Genomic DNA, 23027 nt, shown 5'->3' on the forward strand with positions numbered 1-23027 from the left:
ACAGCCCAGGTAACGGCTCAACAGCAGAGGTAGAGGTAGCCAAATTGGTATGACAGAGTTGTTAATATCACTTGACTACCTTGGAGAGATCAAAGGTGCAATCAAAGGCGGGATGAGATTAGAAAGGCAGCTTTACACACATGCAGGAAGAAACACCTTCAGTCTTTATGATCCGAGCCAAAGCCTCCCTCGACAATTAGATTAACAAGGCGAAGATTAGAGCAGCTGTGCTGAGAGAGAGTGAAGTTAAACACTGCCCTCAGAAAGATTACAGCCATAAAGCTTTTAGAGAACTGTGCAGTAACTGTTCCACTAAGATTGAAAAATAAAAATCCATCTCCTTCCTCGATTCTTTTCATGACATTAAAAGAAAAATAGAAATTGGACTTAAATCCAATTCCCACAGTGTTCGCTGTACAAATCTTTTTTGTGTTGGCTCATATAAAACTGAGATTGAGTGCAGATGTCACAAACATATTCATTAAGTCTCTGCGAAAAAAAGCCTCAAGATCCTATGCAGGATGAGTAGAAATAATTACTAAGTGGGTGTCTCTCAGAACAGAGGACCTGATAAAAGATCATTATGAATTCTCATTCAGATAAATCAGAAGAAAATGTGGGGAGAAAGATTAGCAGGGCGTTAAAAAATCAGGATCAGAATGGATGGATACCTCGTTGCTGATCTGAGCTGGGATGCTCGCAAACTCAGGGTTGTTGGCAAAGGTTGACAAGTTCTCTACAGCTTCTAGGAGAGGAGTCGTAGCAACACGGCACCGGTTTCTGTTCTCCTCTGAAAAGTCTCCGTCTAAACCCTGAAACAAAAGAAACCCATGTTCACAATACTGCGTGCTGCATTTCTGTAAGCTACTGAATTATACACACGTACACAGCAGCTTCTCAGGTGATGTAAAAAAATACAGTAACAAATGTACACTCAACGTTTTGATCAGTTGGGGAGTTAACCTTGATGGTTTTGACAAGGTTGGCTGTGGTGTTGGCCACCTCTTTGGCGGACTGTACAAACTGTCTTCTTGCAACAGGGTTGGAGGTCTTGGAGGAGGCCAGACGGCAAGCGTTACAGAGAGCTGATGTGTGCTTGGCAACTATTGTTGCTGCAGACAAGATCTAAGCAACAAAAAGAAACACAACAAACAGGAAGCATGAGTTTTTTAAAATGAGGCATTCTTGGGAAATGTTTAGAGCTAAGTATTTACGACAGTCAGCTCGATTCAAAGTTTTCAAACTTAATGAGCCAGTTAATTCCACTCACAAGAGATCTATATATGCTGCTATCCCAAGTGCAGCGCCCATATGGCAGGGAATGGTCCTCTAATGTTTTCAAGCCTCACATGGACTATCTTACCTGTGAGGGACTACTGGCCGGGTCCACTAAGTTATGACAAGCCATCTGTATGGCCTGATGAGCCTTTGCAAACTGGATGGGATCCACCAGTCCTTCGTGGCCAGACTGGCTATTGGGGTCAGATACACCGACAAGATAAGAGGCCTGCAGGGCAGGAAACAAAAACAGAGTTTTAACAATGTATGGACAGGTTTCTTTATTACCCTCCAGGAGCATTTGTTTTTCACAGACAAGCAAACATCCCACACACGCAGTTCACCTTCTTTGACACAAACACATAAGAACATGAATAGATACAAACATGGGTTTATGTTTTATACATGATGAATAACAGAGGAACCTTCCGAGAGAAGATAAACAATAGGTCTGTCAGAGTGAGCTCTCGTACAGACAAAGACACTGAATGTTGCATGGAGGTGAGGATGATGCAGCTTTAAAGATTTTGAGTCTGTTAAACCTTTAATACAACTTGTCTCACCCTGCAGCAGTGTCCAGGTTTTCAACAAGAACAGTCTCTCTAAGGCAGGGGCGTCAAACTCATTTCAGTTCAGGGGCCACATACAGCCCAAGTTGATCTGAAGTAGGCCGGACCAGTAAAATCATAACATAATAACCTATAAAAAACAACAACTCTACATTTTCCCTTTGTTTTAGTGCAAAAAATACAAGTACATTCTGAAAATGATCACATTTAATGAACTATCTTTTTACAAAAACAGCTGTTGTATTTTTTGCCATGATGAGTCTCATAGTGGGCTGAGTATTTTACTCTTTCAGCCCTGAAACCTGCTGCGAACACACCAAACACGCAGGTTACCCATTCACCTGACACAGAGTGTAATGTTTACTGCAAAAGAACAGAGATTAAAATAATGAAGAAGGTAAAGTTGACTATTTTGGACCCCTCAGCTCCAGCAAGAACAGTTTGCTTGCTGGACAGTGTTGTATGCAGGGGTGTAGTACTAGTGTTAGTAGTTAGTGGATAATCTTAGAGTGCTCTAAAAAATCTTTATGAATCTCAACTGGATTATGCAAACAGCAAGTCATCTATTTTCTCACTTTGAGAAAAAAAGTCCCGGAAAAAAGTGCCATTCAGGTGCCCTCAGTCAGCACTATGATTGTATGTGACCCCCAGTGGACAAATTTAAAATAGTAGTTATTAAAAAATTGCAGTTAATGCCTTCTCTGTATTTTTTTCACTTTAGGAAGTTGTTACGCTGGCCGGATTGGAACCTCTGGCGGGCCGGTTTTGGCCCACGGGCCGCATGTTTGACACCCCTGCTCTAAGGTCTTGAATTGTGTTAATCAAAGCAACCCATATCATAAAAAACATTTTAGTTTATTTTATTAAAATGCCAGAGGCCTCTATCATCTTTAAAAAGTGTTATTTCCTCTCCCAAATGATGTCCATGATGTTATGTGAAAATAAAGAGAAGATCCAATTGCTGGTGTGACAGCAGAATAATGCTAACTCAAAGTGACTTAGTGTCACGCTGCGATCTCACCTGTCCTCCAGCCTCCGTCAGCCCGCACAGAGCTTTGGATGCTACACCCACGCTCTCCCCGAAGGCTAACACGTCTCCTGTCTTGCAGTGCTGAGAAATGCCTGCCATTGACTCTCCCAGGACCTAAAGTAAAAGGAAGAAGTGTCCCCTTCAGCTGCTTACTGAGTAAAATATTAATGCAATCCATTTTTAAAGACTATACCTTTGAATTCTCCATGACACTCTCAATGCAATCAAAGTAGGAGAGTTCGTTGACCGGCTCGTTTGGGTTATCTAGGAGACCTCTGACGGCCTGTGCAGAGACAGAAGTGGCAATATTTTACTACAACACTGAACATTGGACACATTTAGGTACTTTAGTATAATAGTATGTAGGCTCCACCATGCAAAGGCTTTCCTTCAACCAGTGTCCCCTGTGCTGTTACTGCATTTCGGACTTACAATGAATGTGCATCTACAATGAAAGACTTTATGGAAATCTGTGTGTGGCTCTGTGTGTGTGTGTGAGAGCAGCTACCTCCAACTCCCTCAAGGCATTGTCACACTCCTTTTGTCCCGCTGCTTGCTGCGTACAGATGGTGATCAGCTGGTTAATACTCTCTGTCACTGCCCTGAAACACACAGAAAGCCACACAGGCTCCTTTAGCACTCACATGTGTCCTCTTGCATGCACACACAGCTTGGGCTCACACACAGTCTTATATGCTTTTAGCTCCGCCATTCAAGCATGGCACCGCTGGCCCCCTCACTGCGGTAGGCTAACACACTCACACAGGAGAGCTGAGATTGTCTTGAGTTTGTGTTCAGCCTTGCTGAGCACATACAGGCTCAAGCCAAGGCTTCCATCTTCCTAATTAGACAGAGAGAAGTCAGTCAAGCCCAAAGCCCAGCGGGACCAGCTGCTTGGCTTCTCACTAGGACGAGGATTCATACTCCCTCTAGCAATGCCAAAGAGACAGAGCCGGGGAGAGGCATATAGATGCAGCAGGAAGAAGTTTGTGACATTTTAAGAATAAGATCAGATATTTCAAAACTTTCTTGAGGCATAGAGGTAGAATGGTTCAGATAACTGGTATTCACATACAGTTTTATAAGAAAGAAAAGAGGAGAACATCAGATACACATCAGGCGCAATAGCATCTTATCGCACCTTGCTGCCACAGCTAGAAGATTTTTAGCGTTGGCTGCACCTGGATCCACAGACAGAGACTTGGCAGCTAGCAGCAGCTTACTGGATGCCATAGAGATGTTTTTTAGATTACCAATGACTTGGATCTGGTCATCCTTGCTCTGCATGGATGAGAAAGAGAGAAGATACAGGGACATTTTTCAAAGTTGGATTTCAGAACTGTTATGAGTGCAGTAAAATACATACAGTTTTACTGTATCAGCAACAGCAGTACATGCATATGTAACAGGGTTAAAAATACAATATTAATCATTATTACTTCATAATTACAAAAAATTATACCTGTGTGTGTAGAGCCTCGTTGTGTATTACTTTTTTTTAAAGTATTTTGATGTGCAGCCTCGTCTTCTGGTCATTTTCTTCTTCATTGGTTTCTTGACCTTTATATTTGATTTGCCCCCTTCTCTCTCCCCTTTTGTATGTTATCTCTGGGGGAGAGGTAGGTGTCTGTTGCTTAACTTTTCTGATCCTATATATATTTGATTTATGTGTGCTTTTGTCCTGTATGGTGTTTTAATGTGTATATTAAACAGATTTTACTTTTATTTCTTTTTAAAGTCATGTTTAAGTAGACTAACTGAACGTGCACATGCTTCGTGCTGGTTTGCGTGTACTGAAGGTTTAAGCTAGTTGAAATGTGCTTTTGCACATGCAGGAGCAAAGGCGGGCTGTGTACTTTGTAAACACAGAGGTTATTTTTCTGTCTGATTAACAGAATAAACGCAGAGAAAGCGAGATGCTGGTGTCGGTCAACTGTCAGTCAACTTAAAAAAACACAACGCAGATTCCCACCGGTTACACATAAAGGAGGTACTTGATGTATCTCTACCACCTACATTTCCTTCCTCACTCAGCAGGCCTCTTTGAGCCTGATTAAAGCTCAGGTGTCACGCTACATCAACTCCAATCCCAGACGATCTTTCCAAATTAATGAGCAAAATAACCAGAACACGAACATCACTAGATCTCATTACATCTGACTGTGTTAGTGCTCCTGGGGACAATCATGTGCCTAAGTGAGTTAGATGAAAAAGTCTAATTAACAAATGATTTAAATAGCTTAGGTAATAAATCGACACAAAAATGAGCCTGTCCACTCAGCATTCATTTTATGTTTGTTCATAAAAAGTTTGAATGTCTCTCCATGATGTAAAATAAACTGGTCTCAGTGGTTTAGCGCTGATCTGTTTCAATGGAGTATGGGGGGTTTTGTATGATCGTGAAACCTACTTGGGTGTGTCCTGCCATTTCAATGCCAGCATCCAGGAACTCATCAAAGTCTTGGCTGAACTTCCCTGAGGCCGCAGCCAGCTGGCTGCTCGTACCGCGAGAGGAGTGGACGACCTCGCCTGCAGAGTGGTTGAGTTCAGCCGCGGTGTGGTTCAGATCAGTCTGGGCCTCCTGGAATGTCTTACAGCAGGGAGGGAGCTTCAAAGACAAGAGACACATCATTTAGGGCACATCAAAACTCAGATGGAAATAACCTGATCAGTCATTGGGTGACATTTAAATGTATGTGTTCAGTGCAGATGTCGTATTGAAAACACATACACGCCAAATAACAACAAATCCTTAAGAAAAGCCTCATGAGGACTCTCACCATGTCCACCAGCAGCTTCTTGCTGGCTTCGCCGATGCTCCTGAGAGCCATGTCAACATCCTTCTGGCCTGGCAGGCAATTCACACAATTATTCAGGGAGTGTGACACTGCTTTGGCCACCTGAAACACAGTGCAACACTCTGTCAATGGACTGTTATTACTCACTCTAACAATATTCTACATAACATGGAGGCCTAGAAAATAACTATAAGGGGAAAACATCCCAAATGCAAATGGGGCTCACAGCAGCGCACAATGATCCGTGTCAGTAATTTATGTTGCTGTCACAGATATATGCCAAACAATATGTTTTTCCCCTAAAGGGCTGCTGAAGAATGCGCAGTTTCACTCTGGCACTCCTGAGAGAAGAGAACCAGGCGAGAGGCAGAGCATGGAGAACATAGCAGCGCTTAGAGGAGGTGAGGGGGGGGGGGGGGGGGGGGCAGGGGGGCTCATAAGAACAATGTGATCATGGCATGAATGTGACTGCCTCGGGTGTCTTTAACACCAGGATCTACGCTACCTGTGCCAGTCTCTGCTGACTCTCGGCATCTCCTGGATGAACCAGGGCCTGGTGGGCTTCGTGGATCAGCATGGCCGAGCCTTCCATGACGTTCTGAGCCGAGTCCAGCATCGCAGCTGCAGCCTGAGGCTCTTTGGTGCTGGCTGAAACTCCTCTGGCTGCTTGAGCCAATGTCCGTAAAGCTTGTGCTGTTTCTCTGGCAGCCACACCTGAAAGCAACCAGCAAGGGAGGATAGGATGAAGCACACCAAATTATATCTATATAAGCACAGTTATTACAGGGATGTGTGGATTTCTATAGGTGTGGATTCACAACACAACCTGTGGTAAAAATAGATATCACACATGTTAAACATTACTCCACATGAAGAAGAAATATTAAATGTGCATTCTGCTGTCTTAATGCTGTTGTGTAGAGAGTATGCACCTGTGTTTCTGTAGAAATGTAAACTGACACACACACACACACACACACACGCGCGCGCGCGCACACACACACACACACACACACACACACACACACACACACACATACAGAGGTATGTGTACTCCCAGTCTTTAGTTGAGTTATGATAGCATTGTTTAAACCAGCTGGCAGGAGCTTGCTGTTCCACACTGAGAAAAAACTGTGATGCTGGAATGCCCTCATTGTTTAAATATACTAAATATATTGCTCCACATGGGAGGTGCCCTTAACGTATTTATACATAGAGCCGGGAAGAAAATGCAGCAAATTGTATCAAATTACATTAAGCAGCCAAGTGGAGCCGTTTACTGATGGAATGTTAAATCTAAGGAAAATAAAATTAATGAGTAGCGAGCGGCACCCTGGGCCACAGCATGAGGTTCTGTCTTGGAGTGTTCATTGTTTGAAATGCCTTTCCTTATCTGTCTTCATCACTCCTCCCCTGAGATCATAAATTGAGCCAAATTTGGCGCCAAAATGGGCAAGCCATGCTGCATTCAAGGGGGCCGGTTTAAGGCAGTAGTGATAACACAAATGTATTCATCATATTCTCTGCCTGCTCTCTCCTCACACTCCCACTCTGCACCATAGAGAGAGAAATGACTTTTTCTCCCTTCAAAATTACAGTCAGCAATCTTTTTATATTCATATCTTTTCACTAAGCAATTTTATAACTCTTGATATTATTATCTAAATCAACACAGAGGACCCTGTACAAGGTTACTTACCTGTATAATGCTCATTGCCCTGTGCAGCGCATGTCAGCAACTGGGCCATGGAGGAGCCCACAGCCTTAGAGGTACTTCCTAAATCTTGAGCACACTTCTCCAGCTGTGTGGGCAACAGACAACACACATTACCCACCCGATTCAATGGCAACAGCTCATCATCATCATCTTAACAGTATCATATTTCCTCTGCAGAAAAATGCTGTGTACTGACTGTTTCCCCAGGAAGAGGTTTTAATTGACCATCAATGACGGACATCTTGGCATCCTGAAGCTCACTCTTGAGAGTCTGCACAGTCTTGAGGGCTGAATCGATCTCCAGAGGGCCACAGGCTTCATGGGCCTTCAAATAGTATGTAAAAATAAATCAATTTTACTCATGTGCACATAGGCATCAAGAAGGGCAGTATGCCAGCCTATATGCAGAGCTTGGTATCTCTGAATGAGATCAAAGAACTTGGCCTCACAATACATACATTTCACAAGAGAGAGGAACGTATGAGTGGGATGTACTCTGCTAACACTAACAATGTTATGTTTAGATACCTTCTGGGTAGCAGTCCTGAGCTCAGCCAGGCAGGTTGCCAAGTTTTTGGCACACTGGCCCAGTTGCATGGCAGCAGCTTGGTCCGCCACCGTCGGGACTGCTGACTTTGCTGAAGTCACCATCTTACTTCCAGGCTGGAGAATGATTACAGAGCAACAACAAAATACTTCAGTTTAAGTGCGCTATGATTAGAGTTTGATAGTCGATATCTGTGTTGTGGTGAAATTTGCCACCTGTAAGAAGCTCTGGCTGGCCATGATGAGGGTGAGCTGGGCACAAAGCTCCTCAGGCTGGGCCTGGCTGCTCCTCATCCCCTGCACCAATTGGGGAATGCAATCTGCTACAGCCTGCATTTAAATAAATGTTCATATCTGCTTCATATAGCATCATTTTGAAAATTAAAGTAAAAGGTGTACATGAGAAACAGCACTTGATAATACCTTGCAGCTGTGCACAAGCTGTTGGTGGGACATGGTATTTTTGTTAGAGGCAGCAGCATTTTGGGCAGCTGCGATGGTCTGAGTAGCAGCAGCCGCTGCCTGCTTAGCAGCTATCTGTTCAGGAGAAACAAAGGGAAATCTTTCAGGATTAAAGAAGGAAGAAGAGCCTGGCTTTGAGAAACTTCAGTTTTGCTCTGTGCAGTATTGTGCTGTCTTGTTCTGGACTCAGGCAGAGTTGTTCTAATCAATGTCAGAGGGGTCACAAACTAAGTGTTTTGTAAGAGGAGGGAAGTGGGTTGGATTGTACAGCTCAATCTTTATTTCATAAGAACGCTGCTTTCTCTTTGCTTTGTTTCCAAATCTACATGACTAAATATATACTGCTCTGCTCACATTAATTCACAGACACAAGGCTAGCTTTGAAGTCAGGATTGAAAACAGAGGGAGAGAAGAGACATTCCTTTTTGGGTGTATGATAAGGGGAGGCTGAAAAAAGTCAGAATACACACTATCACAGGACCTTGAGAAAAAGACAGGTCTGAACTGCAGGTAGAATCTGCATTAAAGGCATGAGTAGCATTTTGAACTCTGTGGTGCACTCATATACAGAATATTAAATTGACTTCAAAATAAAAGCATGTTTATGTATCAGTGTGTGAGGACATAACAGGTAAGACCGAGGGTGTTTTAATAGGCCTAAATGCTGTTATTGTGAAATCCATGCTTACAGATATATGACATTTCGGCCTTCATTGGATCACACTTTACCATGATGGAAGCAGCCATTAGCACCCTTACAGTAGCCATGTGAAACAAGGCAGCAGGCTGAAAAATGTCTGATACCAGGCCGATCTCAGCCCAGGGTAATGCATAGTTTATGGGCCTGGGAATTGAACATTGTGCTCTCTGGAGCAAAGAGGGGCTAGTCATTAAGGGCAAACTGATACCAAAGGCTAAATACAGATCTTTACACTTTGATAGTTCACTCACAGTGCTAATACGATTTAAAGCTCACTGCTATAGGAAAAGAAAAATAACACTCTAAATGGGCTGTGTTAGGAAAAATGGACGCGGAGGAATTTTAGTGTCAGCATTCAGACAGCCTAATGTCTAAGGTGTCCTTTCACATTTCACACGTTTCACATAATATTTATACAACAGTGACAATATGTGGAAAAAGGAAAGTTTAGGTGACATCTCTGCCGGACAGAGGAAACAAAAACGGAAAATTGTGTTTAGATAAAGGTAGAAAAACACACCAATGAGGACATGGTGACTCTTATGACTCACCTCCAGCCTGTTGACAAGTTTCTTCTTTATTGCATTCTGAGCTGCAGCATTTGTGGCGACACGTAGCCCTTCAGCTGCCTCTCTCAGCCTCTGCTGCTGGTCCTCATTCTCTGGGTAAGCAGCTGCCCCCTGAGCCCCACATTAAAATACATGCATTCACATAATCACACTACGATAGCTATCAGACAACAGCACTAGAAGATGAACAGCTCTGTGTATACATGTCGTACAATTGATGCAAATGCGTATTTTGCTTGGTCTGCCTTCTGACAGTTTCCAGGGAAACCAACAGGGCCAGATTCCCACTTCCTCTTTGATAATGGCAGTGATGTGGTGATTAATGCATCCCAGATCAAAAACATCTGACGTGCCATAAGCAGCGTTTCACTCGCCTGCGTATTTTCACACTGATAATATACCGCTCAACAGTGCCAAGGGCTTATTAAGAGCCACCGATGCTGCACCCTTTTATTTCAGATGTGAAATCATGCTGGTTGCTAGCGCATGCAGCAATGCCAAATTGTGCTCTATCAAATAAAAGGGATTCAGTTCAGCTCATCCTATTAACTGAACTTTCATTGTGACATAAGAAAATCATAGCAGGGCTGATAGAATGAGAGAAAAAATGGATAGAGCAAATTCTTTCAACAGTTCTGGATCAAACTGGTTGTTTGTGCTGCAGTTTAATGAGAAATCATTCATCTGCAACAATTTTCAACAAAGGACAAATTAAACTACTGAAAAAGCAATATAAAAATGATGGGAAGCAATTCAATTAATGTATTTAGGTTGGGTATTTTAATCAATTACACATTTAGTTTAACGCTCAGCAAAGAATTGACCATATTTATTGCATTACATTGTAATTGACACTTCTTACACTCTTACCTTTGCAGCCTCCACCATCCGAGCTGTGGCATCAGCCAGGAGTTTGGCAGCAGCCAGCAGCTTTTTAGAGTTGTCTACATCAACTTCAGCCTCTGCGTCAGATCTCATGGCATTGACTAAGTCAGAGGTTGCCTGAGCTAACACCCTGGCCTGGCGCACCATCTCACCTGTACAACAATACAGATGTAAGTTAGATAAGTGTATAGCATCTTCTACGGCCTTCCTTCAAAACAACTCAACAAACTACAATATATCCAGAACTCTGCCGCCCGCCTGCTCACCCGCTCCCGTGACCACATCACCCCTGTCCTCTGAAACCTCATACATTTTAAAATCCTCCTCACCCACAGTGCCCTCCATAACCAGGCCCTCTCTTACCTCACTGACCTGCTCCACCACCACACCCCCTTCCGTAACCTCCGATCCTCTAACGCCCCAACCTGTCCACCTTCAAATCACTCACCAAAACCCACCTATTTGGAACCGCTTTTAATGTATGATTGCTTTTAATTTATTTTATTCATGTTTTTATTATTCTGTTGTTTTATATGATGTTTTTATCCTCTATGCAGCGTATTTAAGTTTTTGGAAAAGCGCTTTATAAATAAAATGTATTATTATTATTATTATTATTATAAAAGGTAGATGCCCCACACAAACATCAAAAACAACCAGTGAAGCAGTACAGAGACAAGCAAGTGTTGCAGCTGTAAATTAGTTTGTGCTGTGTGGTGGGAAAAATACAGACATGATAGTATGTTGTTCTTGCTTTGATCAGAAGCTAGAAACATTCACACATACCAAACCTCCTGTGATTTGCATATTGTTATCTGTTCCCATGGCTGAGGAGCAGACCATAAGGTGAGAAGTCAGGAAGGTGACCAGGAAGCAAGAGGTGATAAGAAACTCTCTTGTTTGTCTTACAGTTCTTTGAAGATGCTTAATGATGTGTTAATACTGTTCTCTGAAGAGGATAAGTAACGTGTTGTATCTTCACTCTGGGTCAGTTGAGCAGACCTTGTCTCGGTTGTTAGATCACTCTGCCATCTGACCGCTTTGCAAAGCTTACTGAAGGCCGGAATAAAGCTCACAAAGACAAACCGTTGTTGTTTGAGTCTATCATTTCCAGATTTCCACCACAAATTTGGTGTCAGAAGTGGGATCGCAAGAGTGAGAGTTTCTGGATCCCGGCTTCAAAGGTGATAGTGCACGTCCTGGAGAAATATCTTCAGCTTCATCCTCCCCAGAAAAGGACGGGTCGAGACGGAGGACCTGAGATCCGGACCAGACTCTTTCACCTCTGCGATCGACACAACTCAACGGTGAGAATCTGAAAATTTGACTTCTAAATCTATGTCATAGAAAATTTTAGATCTTTTGTGAGAGAAAAAAAAAAAAAAAAAAGAGAGAGAAAAACAGAAATTAAGTAAATAAATAACTGTCTGAAAAAGTCCCTGGGAGGGTTAAAGTCCCTAAAAAGGGTTAGAAGCCCTTAAGTTAAAGGGTTAAAGTCCCTGAAGGGTTAAAGTCCCTGACCAAATGTTTTAAACCAAGGTTTAGAAGAAACCTGGAGGTGCACGGACGCGTGGCCTTTACAACAGCGCGCTGTGGGGAACAGACAGATAGTAAATAAAATAAAATAAAATAAAAAGAGAAAAAAAAAAAAAAAAACAAACAAAAAAAAAAGGTTCTAAAATGAGATTTTTAAACAAAACGTATATAGTAATAATTGGTTCCATCAGTTGGTTAGATTGTTACAAATATTGCGTTATTCTCAATAATTTTTTTGTTGTTGTTGGTTTTTGAGCTGTGTTTCTGTAAGAGAATTGTTTAAAGATCCAAAAGAGGATAAAATGGGGAAATGTAACAGTAAAAGTCAAACAAAAGAGGATCCTATTCCAAATTTTCCTAACGTAAATTTTATGATCACTAATTATGGCATTACAGCTGTTTCACAGTTGCAGTTTTGGGTAAAAGAATGTGGTTTTCCAGAAAAAGGAAGCTTTAGCATGAGACAACTAGAACAACTCAAAGATAAGTTGCAAGAAAGAGAGAAACAGAGTAAGGGTAAAGAGAAAGATAAAGTTAAATGGGAAAGTTTTAATATGTGGTGGAGTGAAGCATAATGTAGGGCAAGAAAAACACAGGCAGGGATAGAGAAACGCTCATCTGTGTCTCAGTGTGTTAAAATGCAGCAGATCGACCCTGACTCCGACCAGGCGCCGCCAAGACAACTCCAACATCAGGCTGCTCCAAACGATGAAGGGGGTGCAGTAGGAGGACAGCAAGCAGCAATTGCTTTCCCAGCCGCACCGCCAGGCATCATGGTTCCACCAATCTACCCACCACTGCCGGACAGTTGCTTGACCTATTCTAGTTCAAGCCACACTAGAACTGAATTTAAGTATGGCTTTCCACCGCCATGCCAGAATCCTAAAGGAGGACAGGATGTTCGTGCCGACCCAATTTCATCATGGGAGTCTCATCTTCGTAACAGTTTACTGCAAGGCATGATTCCAGCTATTGCTGACCAGATCAAACGCTCCTGTATTACATGGGAAACTGGTAAACTTCATGAGATTGAACAATATGCTGTCCATGCTGAAAAACTCCTCAATGATCAGCAAAAAAGAAAATCTGCAAAACAAGCTGAACAACTCCATCTTGCTACACTCACAATGTTTCAGTCTACATTCAGAGGAGGCAGAGGAGGCAGAGGACGCGGTCGTGGCAGGGGCGTACGCAGAGGTGGTAGAGGGGGCCTGAACCGTCGCTTCAGAGACCCAGAAGCATGTTTCATTTGTGGAGAAAAAGGACATTGGTCACGTCAGTGTCCACAGCTGGAGGCTCAGTATGATTGACAGCTATAGGCGCCTGGGGAGGAGGAGGGGAAGACTGCAGCACCTACACTGGAGCCAGAGGAGACTCATCCTACCCAACAGAATGGTGAAAGCACCTCACACACACACAAAAACACTTTGACTGATTTTGACAAACTTTTGAATGCTATCACACACTTAGAAGGTGAACTATTGATTGATACAACTCCACTGACAGGCACATATGTAAAATATGACGACGAAGTGTATCTTAATTTGCCAACAATAGTTCTCACTATTCAGGGACAGGAACTTAAGTTTTTGGTTGATTCAGGAGCTACACATTCTGTGATTAAAACATCTAACCTTTCTCCAAAACCAAAAATGAGTGGTAACTATGTACATTCAATAGGCGCAACAGGTCAAACAGTTAAAGAATGTTTTACTTATCCTTTAAGTTGTCAGGATGATTGTAGGGGACATTTCAAACATGCCTTTTTGCTATCAGATTGTTGTCCCATAAATCTTATGGGTAGAGATGTGATGTGTGCTTTGGGCATTTGTTTAGTTTCCACACCAGAGGGTGTTAAGATAAGGAGGCTCTCTGATCTTATTGCTCCTACTTCACACGTCTTTGTGAAGTACAGCCCACAAGCTCTGTTGTATGTTTATGAATGGAAACTTGTTCCTTCTGCAGTTACCTCAGTAAATCACACACTTATGCAAACAGCACATAAGGTCACAAACCAAACAGATACAGACTACATGCAGGAAGAAGATTTACATTGTATTGCTCATGTTCATGAAGGAAAGGATGAAGAGTATGAAAAACAATGGTTTAAAGAAAATCAGAAAACAGATAGAATGCTCTAGGGTTTTTTTTATATACTACAAAATGGTTTTTGATGTTTTAGGTATAGGTATTGTGTTTTATTTTTCATGATGTATTTTTCTATTTCCTGTTGTCCGTAAAAGGACAAAAAGGGGGGAATTGTGGTGGGAAAAATACAGACATGATAGTATGTTGTTCTTGCTTTGATCAGAAGCTAGAAACATTCACACATACCAAACCTCCTGTGATTTGCATATTGTTATCTGTTCCCATGGCTGAGGAGCAGACCATAAGGTGAGAAGTCAGGAAGGTGACCAGGAAGCAAGAGGTGATAAGAAACTCTCTTGTTTGTCTTACAGTTCTTTGAAGATGCTTAATGATGTGTTAATACTGTTCTCTGAAGAGGATAAGTAACGTGTTGTATCTTCACTCTGGGTCAGTTGAGCAGACCTTGTCTCGGTTGTTAGATCACTCTGCCATCTGACCGCTTTGCAAAGCTTACTGAAGGCCGGAATAAAGCTCACAAAGACAAACCGTTGTTGTTTGAGTCTATCATTTCCAGATTTCCACCACAGCTGCAAATCTGATTCAGCACATCTGTCCATTTGATTATCAGTGTTGGTTATCTTCACACAGATTGTTTTAGATCACATACATATTATCATAGCAGCTGAAACTTATTAAACTCTTGGTTCATCAGAATCAAGGATAGGAAGAGGAATTTCCAAACCATCTGAGACAAGCAACAACTATATTTTCAAATTTGTATCAGGTGAGTAATGTATTATTTCAGCTACCCCGAACACTTAGTGAGATGTGAACAAAGTCTCCATGATGTCCAGCACTGGTTTGCAGATGATCGCTTCAAAGCCTTACATATGAGCCCTAGCAAAAGTTCAGACAGGAAGACTATAAAAGCAATCACAGCAGTTGTTTAACTCTCCTCTCCCTCGTTCAATAGCTGACCCACTTCCAGCTGCATGCTCCGGAGCTGTCATTAGTTAATCAGCGGCGGCGTCATCCAATAGCTCAGTGGTACGCCCTTATCGTCAGCCTATCAACTTTCTGCTGTCTTTTTGAATGTGTCTCTCTCTCCTGCTAGTTCCTTCTTGCATTGGTGGTGCGCACCCCTCCACCTCCCCATCTCCACCTGGTCTCTGCAAGTCTTCAATTCCTGGAATTCATCTACCACCACCACCAGTGTCTGGAATCTTGGGGAATTTCTTCTGCTGCCAAATTCACACATCCTACGCTCACAATATTATCCCTCTAGAGTCCTTACACCAAAGATTTCTGTCAAGTTTCAAACTGTGTCTCTCCTGATTGAAATGGCATTTTGGCCCCCATCAAACGTGTTTGTCCTTATTTTGATTGTAGCCAGAGTGACCATAGTTGGTCTTGCAGTTCATGACACATATCTAGATCTCCACCTCATCCTGACAATGATGCCAGATGGCACACTCAGAGATGCACTGCCCATCCTCCCTTGTCACTAGCTGTGTTACAACAAGTAGTCTTTTCAATCAAACCAGAACTCCACATTCTTTATTTACATGTGTAATCATGAACTAATGAGTGAGAGAACTTATTAAAAATTGTGCCAGCTTGGATCGCTTTGCTTGGTATCCCAGATCGCTTTGCATAGTGAAACTGATTGTTGCAATACAAAATTGATAGAGGGGAAATTTTTAGCTGCATGGTGCTTCATGCAGTCTGTCTATACTCTGTTGCTGTGGTAGCAACTTGTCGTTCAAAAAGTATCCACACCCTTGAGCATACCCAGCTGAGTTGCCTTATCAAAAAAGATCATATAAGACTTTAAGAGAGAAAAATATATCTTAAAAACGGAACATGTTTGCTGAGAATATCTAAATGGCTTGAGAGAAAAGGTTACTTCTCATAGACTTCTATACAGAAGGACTTCTTTTTGCCACAGCTGGAGTTGCCCAATATGGTCTACAAGAAATAATGCAGGTTTCAGACACATCTGCATTGGATTCACCCAGAGGCTTTAAACACTGTTATAAAGTCAATGGACTGTACCTAACATGCTCATAATTTAACCATTAGCACCTCACAAGTACTTGCGGACATGATCAAATATTGTATGTGTTAGTTTATAGCTCAATAATGGTATACAGATGCATATCCAAAAAATTTAGTACCCGGAAAAGCTTAATATCGTCCAACAGTTGTTTAAGCATGTAAAACAAACTGTTTCAAGCATTTCTCTATTTTAATTTTTACACATATCACATATCTCAAACCATTACAATATTGAATTTGAGCTTGAGAAATTTACTGGTGAAACAGTATTATGTCCTCTATCTCTCAGTCTAGTTCAGTACATACAACCACAGTCATGGGGCAGGCTGCTGACTTGACAGTTGTTCAGAGGACGATCATCAACACCCTCCACAAGGAGGGTAAGCCACAGAAGGTCATTGCTGGAAAGCAGAGTGCTGCACTGAAACATATTAATGGAAAGTTGACTGGAAGAGAGAAGTGTGGAAGGCAGAGGTGCACAAGCAACAGGGATGACCGCAGCCTTGAGACGATTGCTGAGAAAAGTGATTGAAGATTTTTTGAGAGCTTCACCAAGAGTGGATGGAGACTGGTGTCAGTGCATCAAGAGCCACAGCACACAGCAACTCCTGAATTAGGAACAATGTCAGAAGCTTCTAACTTTCTCTAAGGAGAAATAGAACTGGGCTCTTGCTCAGTGGCCCAAAGTCCTCTTCTCAGATGACAGTAAATGTTGCATCTCATTCAGAAATCAAAGTCCTAGAGTCTGGAGGAAGAGTGGAGAGGCAGGGAGTCCAAGTTGTTTGAAGTCCAGTGTGACATTTCTGCAGTCTGTGATGATTTGGGATGCCATATCATCTGATGATGCTAGTCTACTGTGTTTTATCTAGTCTAAAGTCAACACAGCCGTATACCAGGAGATTTTAGAGCACTTCAGACTTCTATCAGCTGACAAGCTTTGAGGAGATATACACTTCTTTTTCCAGTAAGACTTCGTACCTGCCTACAGCGACAAAACTACTAACTAATGGATTGCTGACCATGATGTTACTGTGCTTGACTGGCCAGCTGACTCGCCTGACCTGAACCCCATAGATATTCAGTGGGGTATTTTTCAAGACTTTTAACTAAAACCAAGAAGAGAGAGCACATTACTCCTGTTTTAATGACCCAACACTGGCTGCCCATTGCTTTGAGAATAGATTTTAAGGTTTTACTTATCACTTTTAAAGCACTTCAAGGCTTGGCCCCTGAATATATCTGCTATCTGCTGTCACCCTACAAGCCCGGGCGCAGCCTCAGATCCTCAGGCAGGAACCTCCTTAAAGTTCCCGTCACAAAGTTGAAATCTAAGGGTGACCTGGCGTTTGCTGTGCAGGCTCCACGACTGTGTAACATTGCCTTAGGATCTCAGGCAAGCTGCATCAGTATCTTCTTTTAAATCACAGCTGAAAACATATTTTTATCAAAAGGCCTTCCTGTGATATTGTTTTATCCACAATGGTATATTTATTTTTATTCTACTTTTATTCATGGTTTTATTTTATTCACTCATTGTTTTATTTGTTTTACTGATTTTAATTGTTTTATTGTTTTAACTGCTTTTTTCAGCTGTTCCTCTTAAATTGTCTTGCCAGCCCTTATACCCCCCCATGCCCCATTCTGTTTTTCAAATCCTTTATAATATATAAAATATTATAATAATATTATAATAATCTGAGATACTGGATTTCCATAATCATCAAAATAAAAACAAAAAAATTTGAAATATTCACTTTTAATGTAATTTACTGTATATATATTTATAGATGGAAGTTAACCTTTTTAACTGATTTATGAAAAAAAAGAATGTTTTCCATGATATTCTAGTTTATTTTGAATTGCACCTGTATGTTTTATTTTCAAAACATTATATTTCTTGATAGTTCAGTGGAGTCCATTGGGATAAAGCTTCCAGGAAATGTCTTTTTCTGGCTTATATGGTGATCTAAATAACTTTTAAAAAATAGAAATATAATAGTTAATCGATGATTCAAAACCTCTGCCTCCAGTATTATCACAAAGAAGTCCTTAAAATACTCTCATAGTACATCATCACATAACTCTACCTTTGTTCATCACTAAAATATTCCTGTACTTGTCCTAGTCCTGGAGCGTCTCATTGTTTTCACCCTCATGACTTTCACAGCTGAAGGTTTCCAGTGAGTCATCCTCTCTCACACACAAATAAAAGTCTTTGGAATATATGTAACATCTCCCCACACACCTGCTATAAAAAGCTGTGTTTCCCAAACACCCACCTGCAGCTTGAAATAACTCACCCAGAGAAGACTGAGAGAGACAAGACATCCAGGTGCTTTACAACCTACATCTGAAGGCCTTGGGATTCAACCAATACACTTTCTGTAGGAGAACTCTGAACCCCAAAGGCAGAGCTTTTGCTACAGATTTTCTTTTTTTTCTTGATGATTTATGGAAGGTAAAATGTTTGCCCTTCCAAAAATGCCCAGGTCATGTGTTTCCTTTTAAGTTTCAAAGCCTCTCTGATGCTGATTAAGACCAGATTGAGAGCACTGTAGTGGTTTTGGATGACATGTTCCCTACAACCCCCTGAGATTTGGCGAGGCTTGGAAATTCCTCAACCTCATGGCTCGAACCATAACAAACAGCATGAGCTTTGAAAATGTCTCGGCAGATTTTTTAGATCGCTAAACATGGACAAAAACATCTTAAGGCAGTCTTGTGCTGTCAAAACACATGAGAATACATCAAGTGAAAGCAGGTATTCATTAAAGATCACCTGAGATTTTTTTTCACATTTACATTCCTTGTTGTGGGAAGGAAAACACTGAATGAACTGAAAAGACACTCAACTTTCTTTTGCAGAAACATTCCTCACTCTGTCTGCACTCACCAGCATCCCCCATGGAGGTAAAAATGTTCTCTGTCACGTTCATGATGGTGTCCGTGGCCTGGTCGTATCGTCCGATGGGCTCGCCGCAGCTGGCGTAGTGGCGGACGTGCTGTAGCAGGTCGCTGAGGGCCTGGCTCACCACACCAGCTGCTGCCCCGACTTGCTTCAGCAGCTCGCCGTCGTCACTGGCCGAGCGGCAAGCCTTGACACAGGTTTCAACAGAGCGGTCCACCAGCTTCCCAGCCTCAACAAGCTGCTCCTGACACACTGGGGAGCTGATGGTCGGGCTCACCACCTGTGTAACAAGAAATCATTGGCAGAAAGTCAGATTGTCTGCACAGAGTTCAAGACAATTAAATATAGTATATCTACATTTATTCTAGATCAGTTTAGAGAACAAGAATGCCAGCCATCAAAATATAACAACATTACTATTACTACTAACTATTATTCACAGATTACAGATTTAAAAAATCACCTATTGTATTTATTGTAACAGCTTATGGAAAATAAAATTTAATGTTGCATTTGAAACAAAATCAAAACAAAATCATCTACTGTCATTAAATCTGCCTCTCTGATTTCCATCCTGTCAGTATGTCCTTTACCTGCTTGGCTACTGAAATAAACAACTTTTAGATGAGTACCTTGGTGCATGCCACCAGCTGTGAGGTGGACAGGGCACACTGAGTGGCAGCTGCGATCACCCGGTTCTGCAGAACAGTGTCCTCGGCCACCTGGGCCACGTTCTTGGCCTTCAGGACCAGCATAGCAGCTGCATTGGCCACTGCTTTGGCAAGATTCATAAGGGTGTCCTGCAACAAATTAATCAATGTCCTTCACTGAAAACACAGCACAGCTGCGCACATGTGACTGAGGGGAGCATGAGAGTAAATGTTTTTAGCTCAATTTGTTCAGATGATGAAGTGTGAATACTGGCACATCATGCACAAAGAATTACAGCAGTGTAACAAGAGGAGTCATTTAACCAAGAGGTAGATAATTATGATGAATCTTAGGGGTTGGAAAATAAATAATATCTGTATTAAGTAGAGCAATTGGACTCCAAACCAGATTGATTTTCATGTTGTAGAAGAGTATTCGCTTAAAGACTATGAAAATCAGAGTCCTCTTTTCTAGGAATTAATGCCACAGGCAGATTGAGAAGTCCTAAAAAATCTTGTCTGAGAAACCATAGTGTTATTTTTCTACTCAAAGCTTTTATTCTGACACTATGTTAAAAGATACACATAAAGTATCAGTCTAATATTAGAGCCTGAGATGATGACTTTAGCATGTATTGACATTTTTAAAGCCCTGAGAGTCAGCGTGTGTCTTCCTGTTTGGCCAGCACTGTCATAGAAACAGCAAGTGGGTGGCGTCCAACCTGGAACTTCTCGTCGGTCTCGCCCTCCCCCATGTGACGGAGCAGGTCCCCGCTGGCCTGTCCAATGCTTCCTGCTGCAGTCAGCACAGTCTGTCTGGGCTGTAAGAGAATGACATCATCACATTCACTTTACTGGCCTGTTCTCACACAGAAGGGCTCCATGAATTATCTAAAACAGACTTCTGGATCCAAACCTATCTTTACTGGGGATATGGCTGCAAAGAAAAGAAGGAGGTTCAGAGCTGTATGTGGCTTTATGGCTACCGGGGATTACAAAGAAGGATGGAGTCCAAGTCAGTGGATTAATCAGTGGGCGTCTCACCTCAGCAGCTGCAGGCTCAACAGATCTGAGCAGATCTGACACAGCTCCTGCCAGCATCCTGGCAGCACCCATGAGCTTGTGTCCACTGCCCACCTCGTCGTCCATTAGTGCCGCAAGCAGCTTGACACCCTTAGACATTTCCGTGAGGTTGGAGGAAATGGTGGTGATTGCGCAGCCCACGGCTGTGTAGTCTGTGTCGGTGGGCTCACCTGCAGGAAATGGATTGTTATCATTACAAAATTAACCTCTGCTGTTCACCTTGATTTCCCACGTTGCTTATCTAATCCACAGGGCATCTTGAATGTCACATACTGTCACATACAAGTCAGTTTCATAATTAGAGCCTCTTGTATATGGTTCCACAGGGGAAAGCACATTGATGCAAGTTACAATAAAAAAAGAACAACTTTAGATTAGTTAGTGAAAGGAGTATAACTGCAACCAAACAGATGGCGGAATAAGATTAAAACCGGCAAAGGGCTCGCAGGAACTTCTCTGGCATTGTGCCAACATGAAGAGAAACACCAGCCGCAAGTTAAACCCTTAAGACAACAAGTTCAAGATTTTTTTTAATCAGTAGAAAAACTTATAGGAGCTCATTATGAGTAAGTGCTTAACAGATAGTTGGAAAACTTTCTTTGATTCCCATCGTAGGGTTACAGAATTGCAAAGACGAACAATAATTTCCGATATCAGGGCAATTTTCTTTTAAACTTGGTTCAGTGTAGACTTCATTAACTTCCATAACTAAGATCAAAGAATATGTCTAACTTCATGATATAACTGAGCATTATCACTGTACTAATTGACCATTTACTTTTGTTGTTGTCTTTATTTTTATTTACATTCATGTTAAGAATGATGTCATTGTTTCCATTCACTTCCTTTATCACTTTGAATACAATAATCCCTGTTGATATCATACGGAGATCTATTCTGAGGTGGGGTGGGCTTGGGTGGATGTCGCCATACCTTCTTTTATTTGTTTTCTTCGTTTTACTTTATGCTATGCCTTGTCTTATCCCATACAGTTGATATTTCATTGTGCTGCATATCTTTAAAAACAATAAAAATTGGATCGCAAAAAAAAAAAAAAGAAATCCTGCTGAAAAAGAAATGAAATTCATAAACAGTGTGTGTTATCTTTAAATTCCCCTTGGCACTCACCTGCAGTCAGATTGACGACAGATGCCGTACCAGCGGTGATGGCATCAACCTGAGAGTGGATTTCATGTTTGGATTCATCCACTTTGTTCTGAACCCAGACTCTGGATGCCTGTTGGTGAGGGAGGAAAAGGAGAGCTATTGGCTTTCATCACAGTGGGTGATTTTCAGCTCTTATAAACTTTCTCATGCAGGATTAAAGGACTAGGGCTGAACAACACCTCCAGCTTTGGAAACACTCAAGCATAAAGTGCAGCCCCCGTATTTACCATCAGAACTACATCCTAATTATATCAGAGAAATATGGTGGACTTTGATGTGCTGTAAATGCGTATTTCTATGTGATGCTGCACAGAATCAGAGGTATCAGAGAGCAATGGAAAAACTCAGCAGTTGTCCTAAATGGTTGTATTTTGAAGAGCGCTGTCTCTCCATGTACGCTGATATTCATCCTAAAATATTCTTAAAGCTGTGTAGTAGTTAGAGAGGAGGCATACCAAGTCATGGCCGAGTGGAGGCAGATTATCTACATGTCCCAGGTCGGCCTGCGCCTGCTGTACAGCCTGCATACTGCTGTTGATGGTCCCCATCAGGGCCTGCTGGGCCAGACTCTGACAACGACAGAGACACACAGTGTGCAGATGACTCAACAAAAGCAATCTAAATAATCAATGAGTATTTGAAGAGGGCACAGAACTGAGACACTCTCCTTCTTGCAATCTAATGTCTGCAAACAGTAGAGGACAGATGGGCTTATAGTGTCAGGAAATATTTGTTATTCCCTTTTTCACCCACAGACCTCTGAGTAGGGATTATTGATGACAGCAGCAACACAATGCAATATGTTAAAGACAGCATATCAATTTTACTTAAAAATGTAAGAACAATGTATTATTAAAAATGATGCAGAATATATGTGAGAGGATTCATTGTTTCCTGTCTCTTCACTTCAACTTTTTATTCTCATGCATTACTTTAATGGCACAGATTGGCCCAGAGCTGGTTGCAAGATATCATTTAAAAAA

The 23027-nt window shown here is 41.8% G+C and overlaps 1 protein-coding gene across 3 annotated transcripts in view; it reads right to left on the minus strand.

The window, feature by feature from the left end:
* Positions 1-23027, minus strand: part of tln2b (talin 2b) — a 109565-nt gene that overhangs the window by 23847 nt on the left and 62691 nt on the right. For 2 of the 3 annotated variants that reach the window (XM_034685218.1, XM_034685219.1), the window contains exons 14-36: positions 22500-22613; positions 22006-22114; positions 20839-21047; positions 20517-20615; positions 19777-19944; positions 19130-19424; positions 10540-10706; positions 9652-9780; positions 8362-8475; positions 8155-8268; positions 7921-8055; positions 7589-7717; positions 7375-7477; positions 6181-6389; positions 5658-5777; positions 5288-5485; positions 4019-4158; positions 3386-3479; positions 3071-3160; positions 2869-2991; positions 1364-1507; positions 964-1125; positions 672-812 (exon numbers count right to left, since the gene is read on the minus strand). In XM_034685218.1, coding sequence (XP_034541109.1) covers positions 672-812; positions 964-1125; positions 1364-1507; positions 2869-2991; positions 3071-3160; positions 3386-3479; positions 4019-4158; positions 5288-5485; positions 5658-5777; positions 6181-6389; positions 7375-7477; positions 7589-7717; positions 7921-8055; positions 8155-8268; positions 8362-8475; positions 9652-9780; positions 10540-10706; positions 19130-19424; positions 19777-19944; positions 20517-20615; positions 20839-21047; positions 22006-22114; positions 22500-22613 — 3306 coding nt within the window. Of the gene's footprint in view, positions 1-671; positions 813-939; positions 1126-1363; positions 1508-2868; positions 2992-3070; positions 3161-3385; positions 3480-4018; positions 4159-5287; positions 5486-5657; positions 5778-6180; positions 6390-7374; positions 7478-7588; positions 7718-7920; positions 8056-8154; positions 8269-8361; positions 8476-9651; positions 9781-10539; positions 10707-19129; positions 19425-19776; positions 19945-20516; positions 20616-20838; positions 21048-22005; positions 22115-22499; positions 22614-23027 lie in introns of all 3 variants that reach the window. The other variant, XM_034685217.1, reaches the window with a different exon arrangement.

The sequence above is a fragment of the Notolabrus celidotus genome, chromosome 6, assembly GCF_009762535.1.
Source record: "Notolabrus celidotus isolate fNotCel1 chromosome 6, fNotCel1.pri, whole genome shotgun sequence".
Lineage (NCBI taxonomy): Eukaryota > Metazoa > Chordata > Actinopteri > Labriformes > Labridae > Notolabrus > Notolabrus celidotus.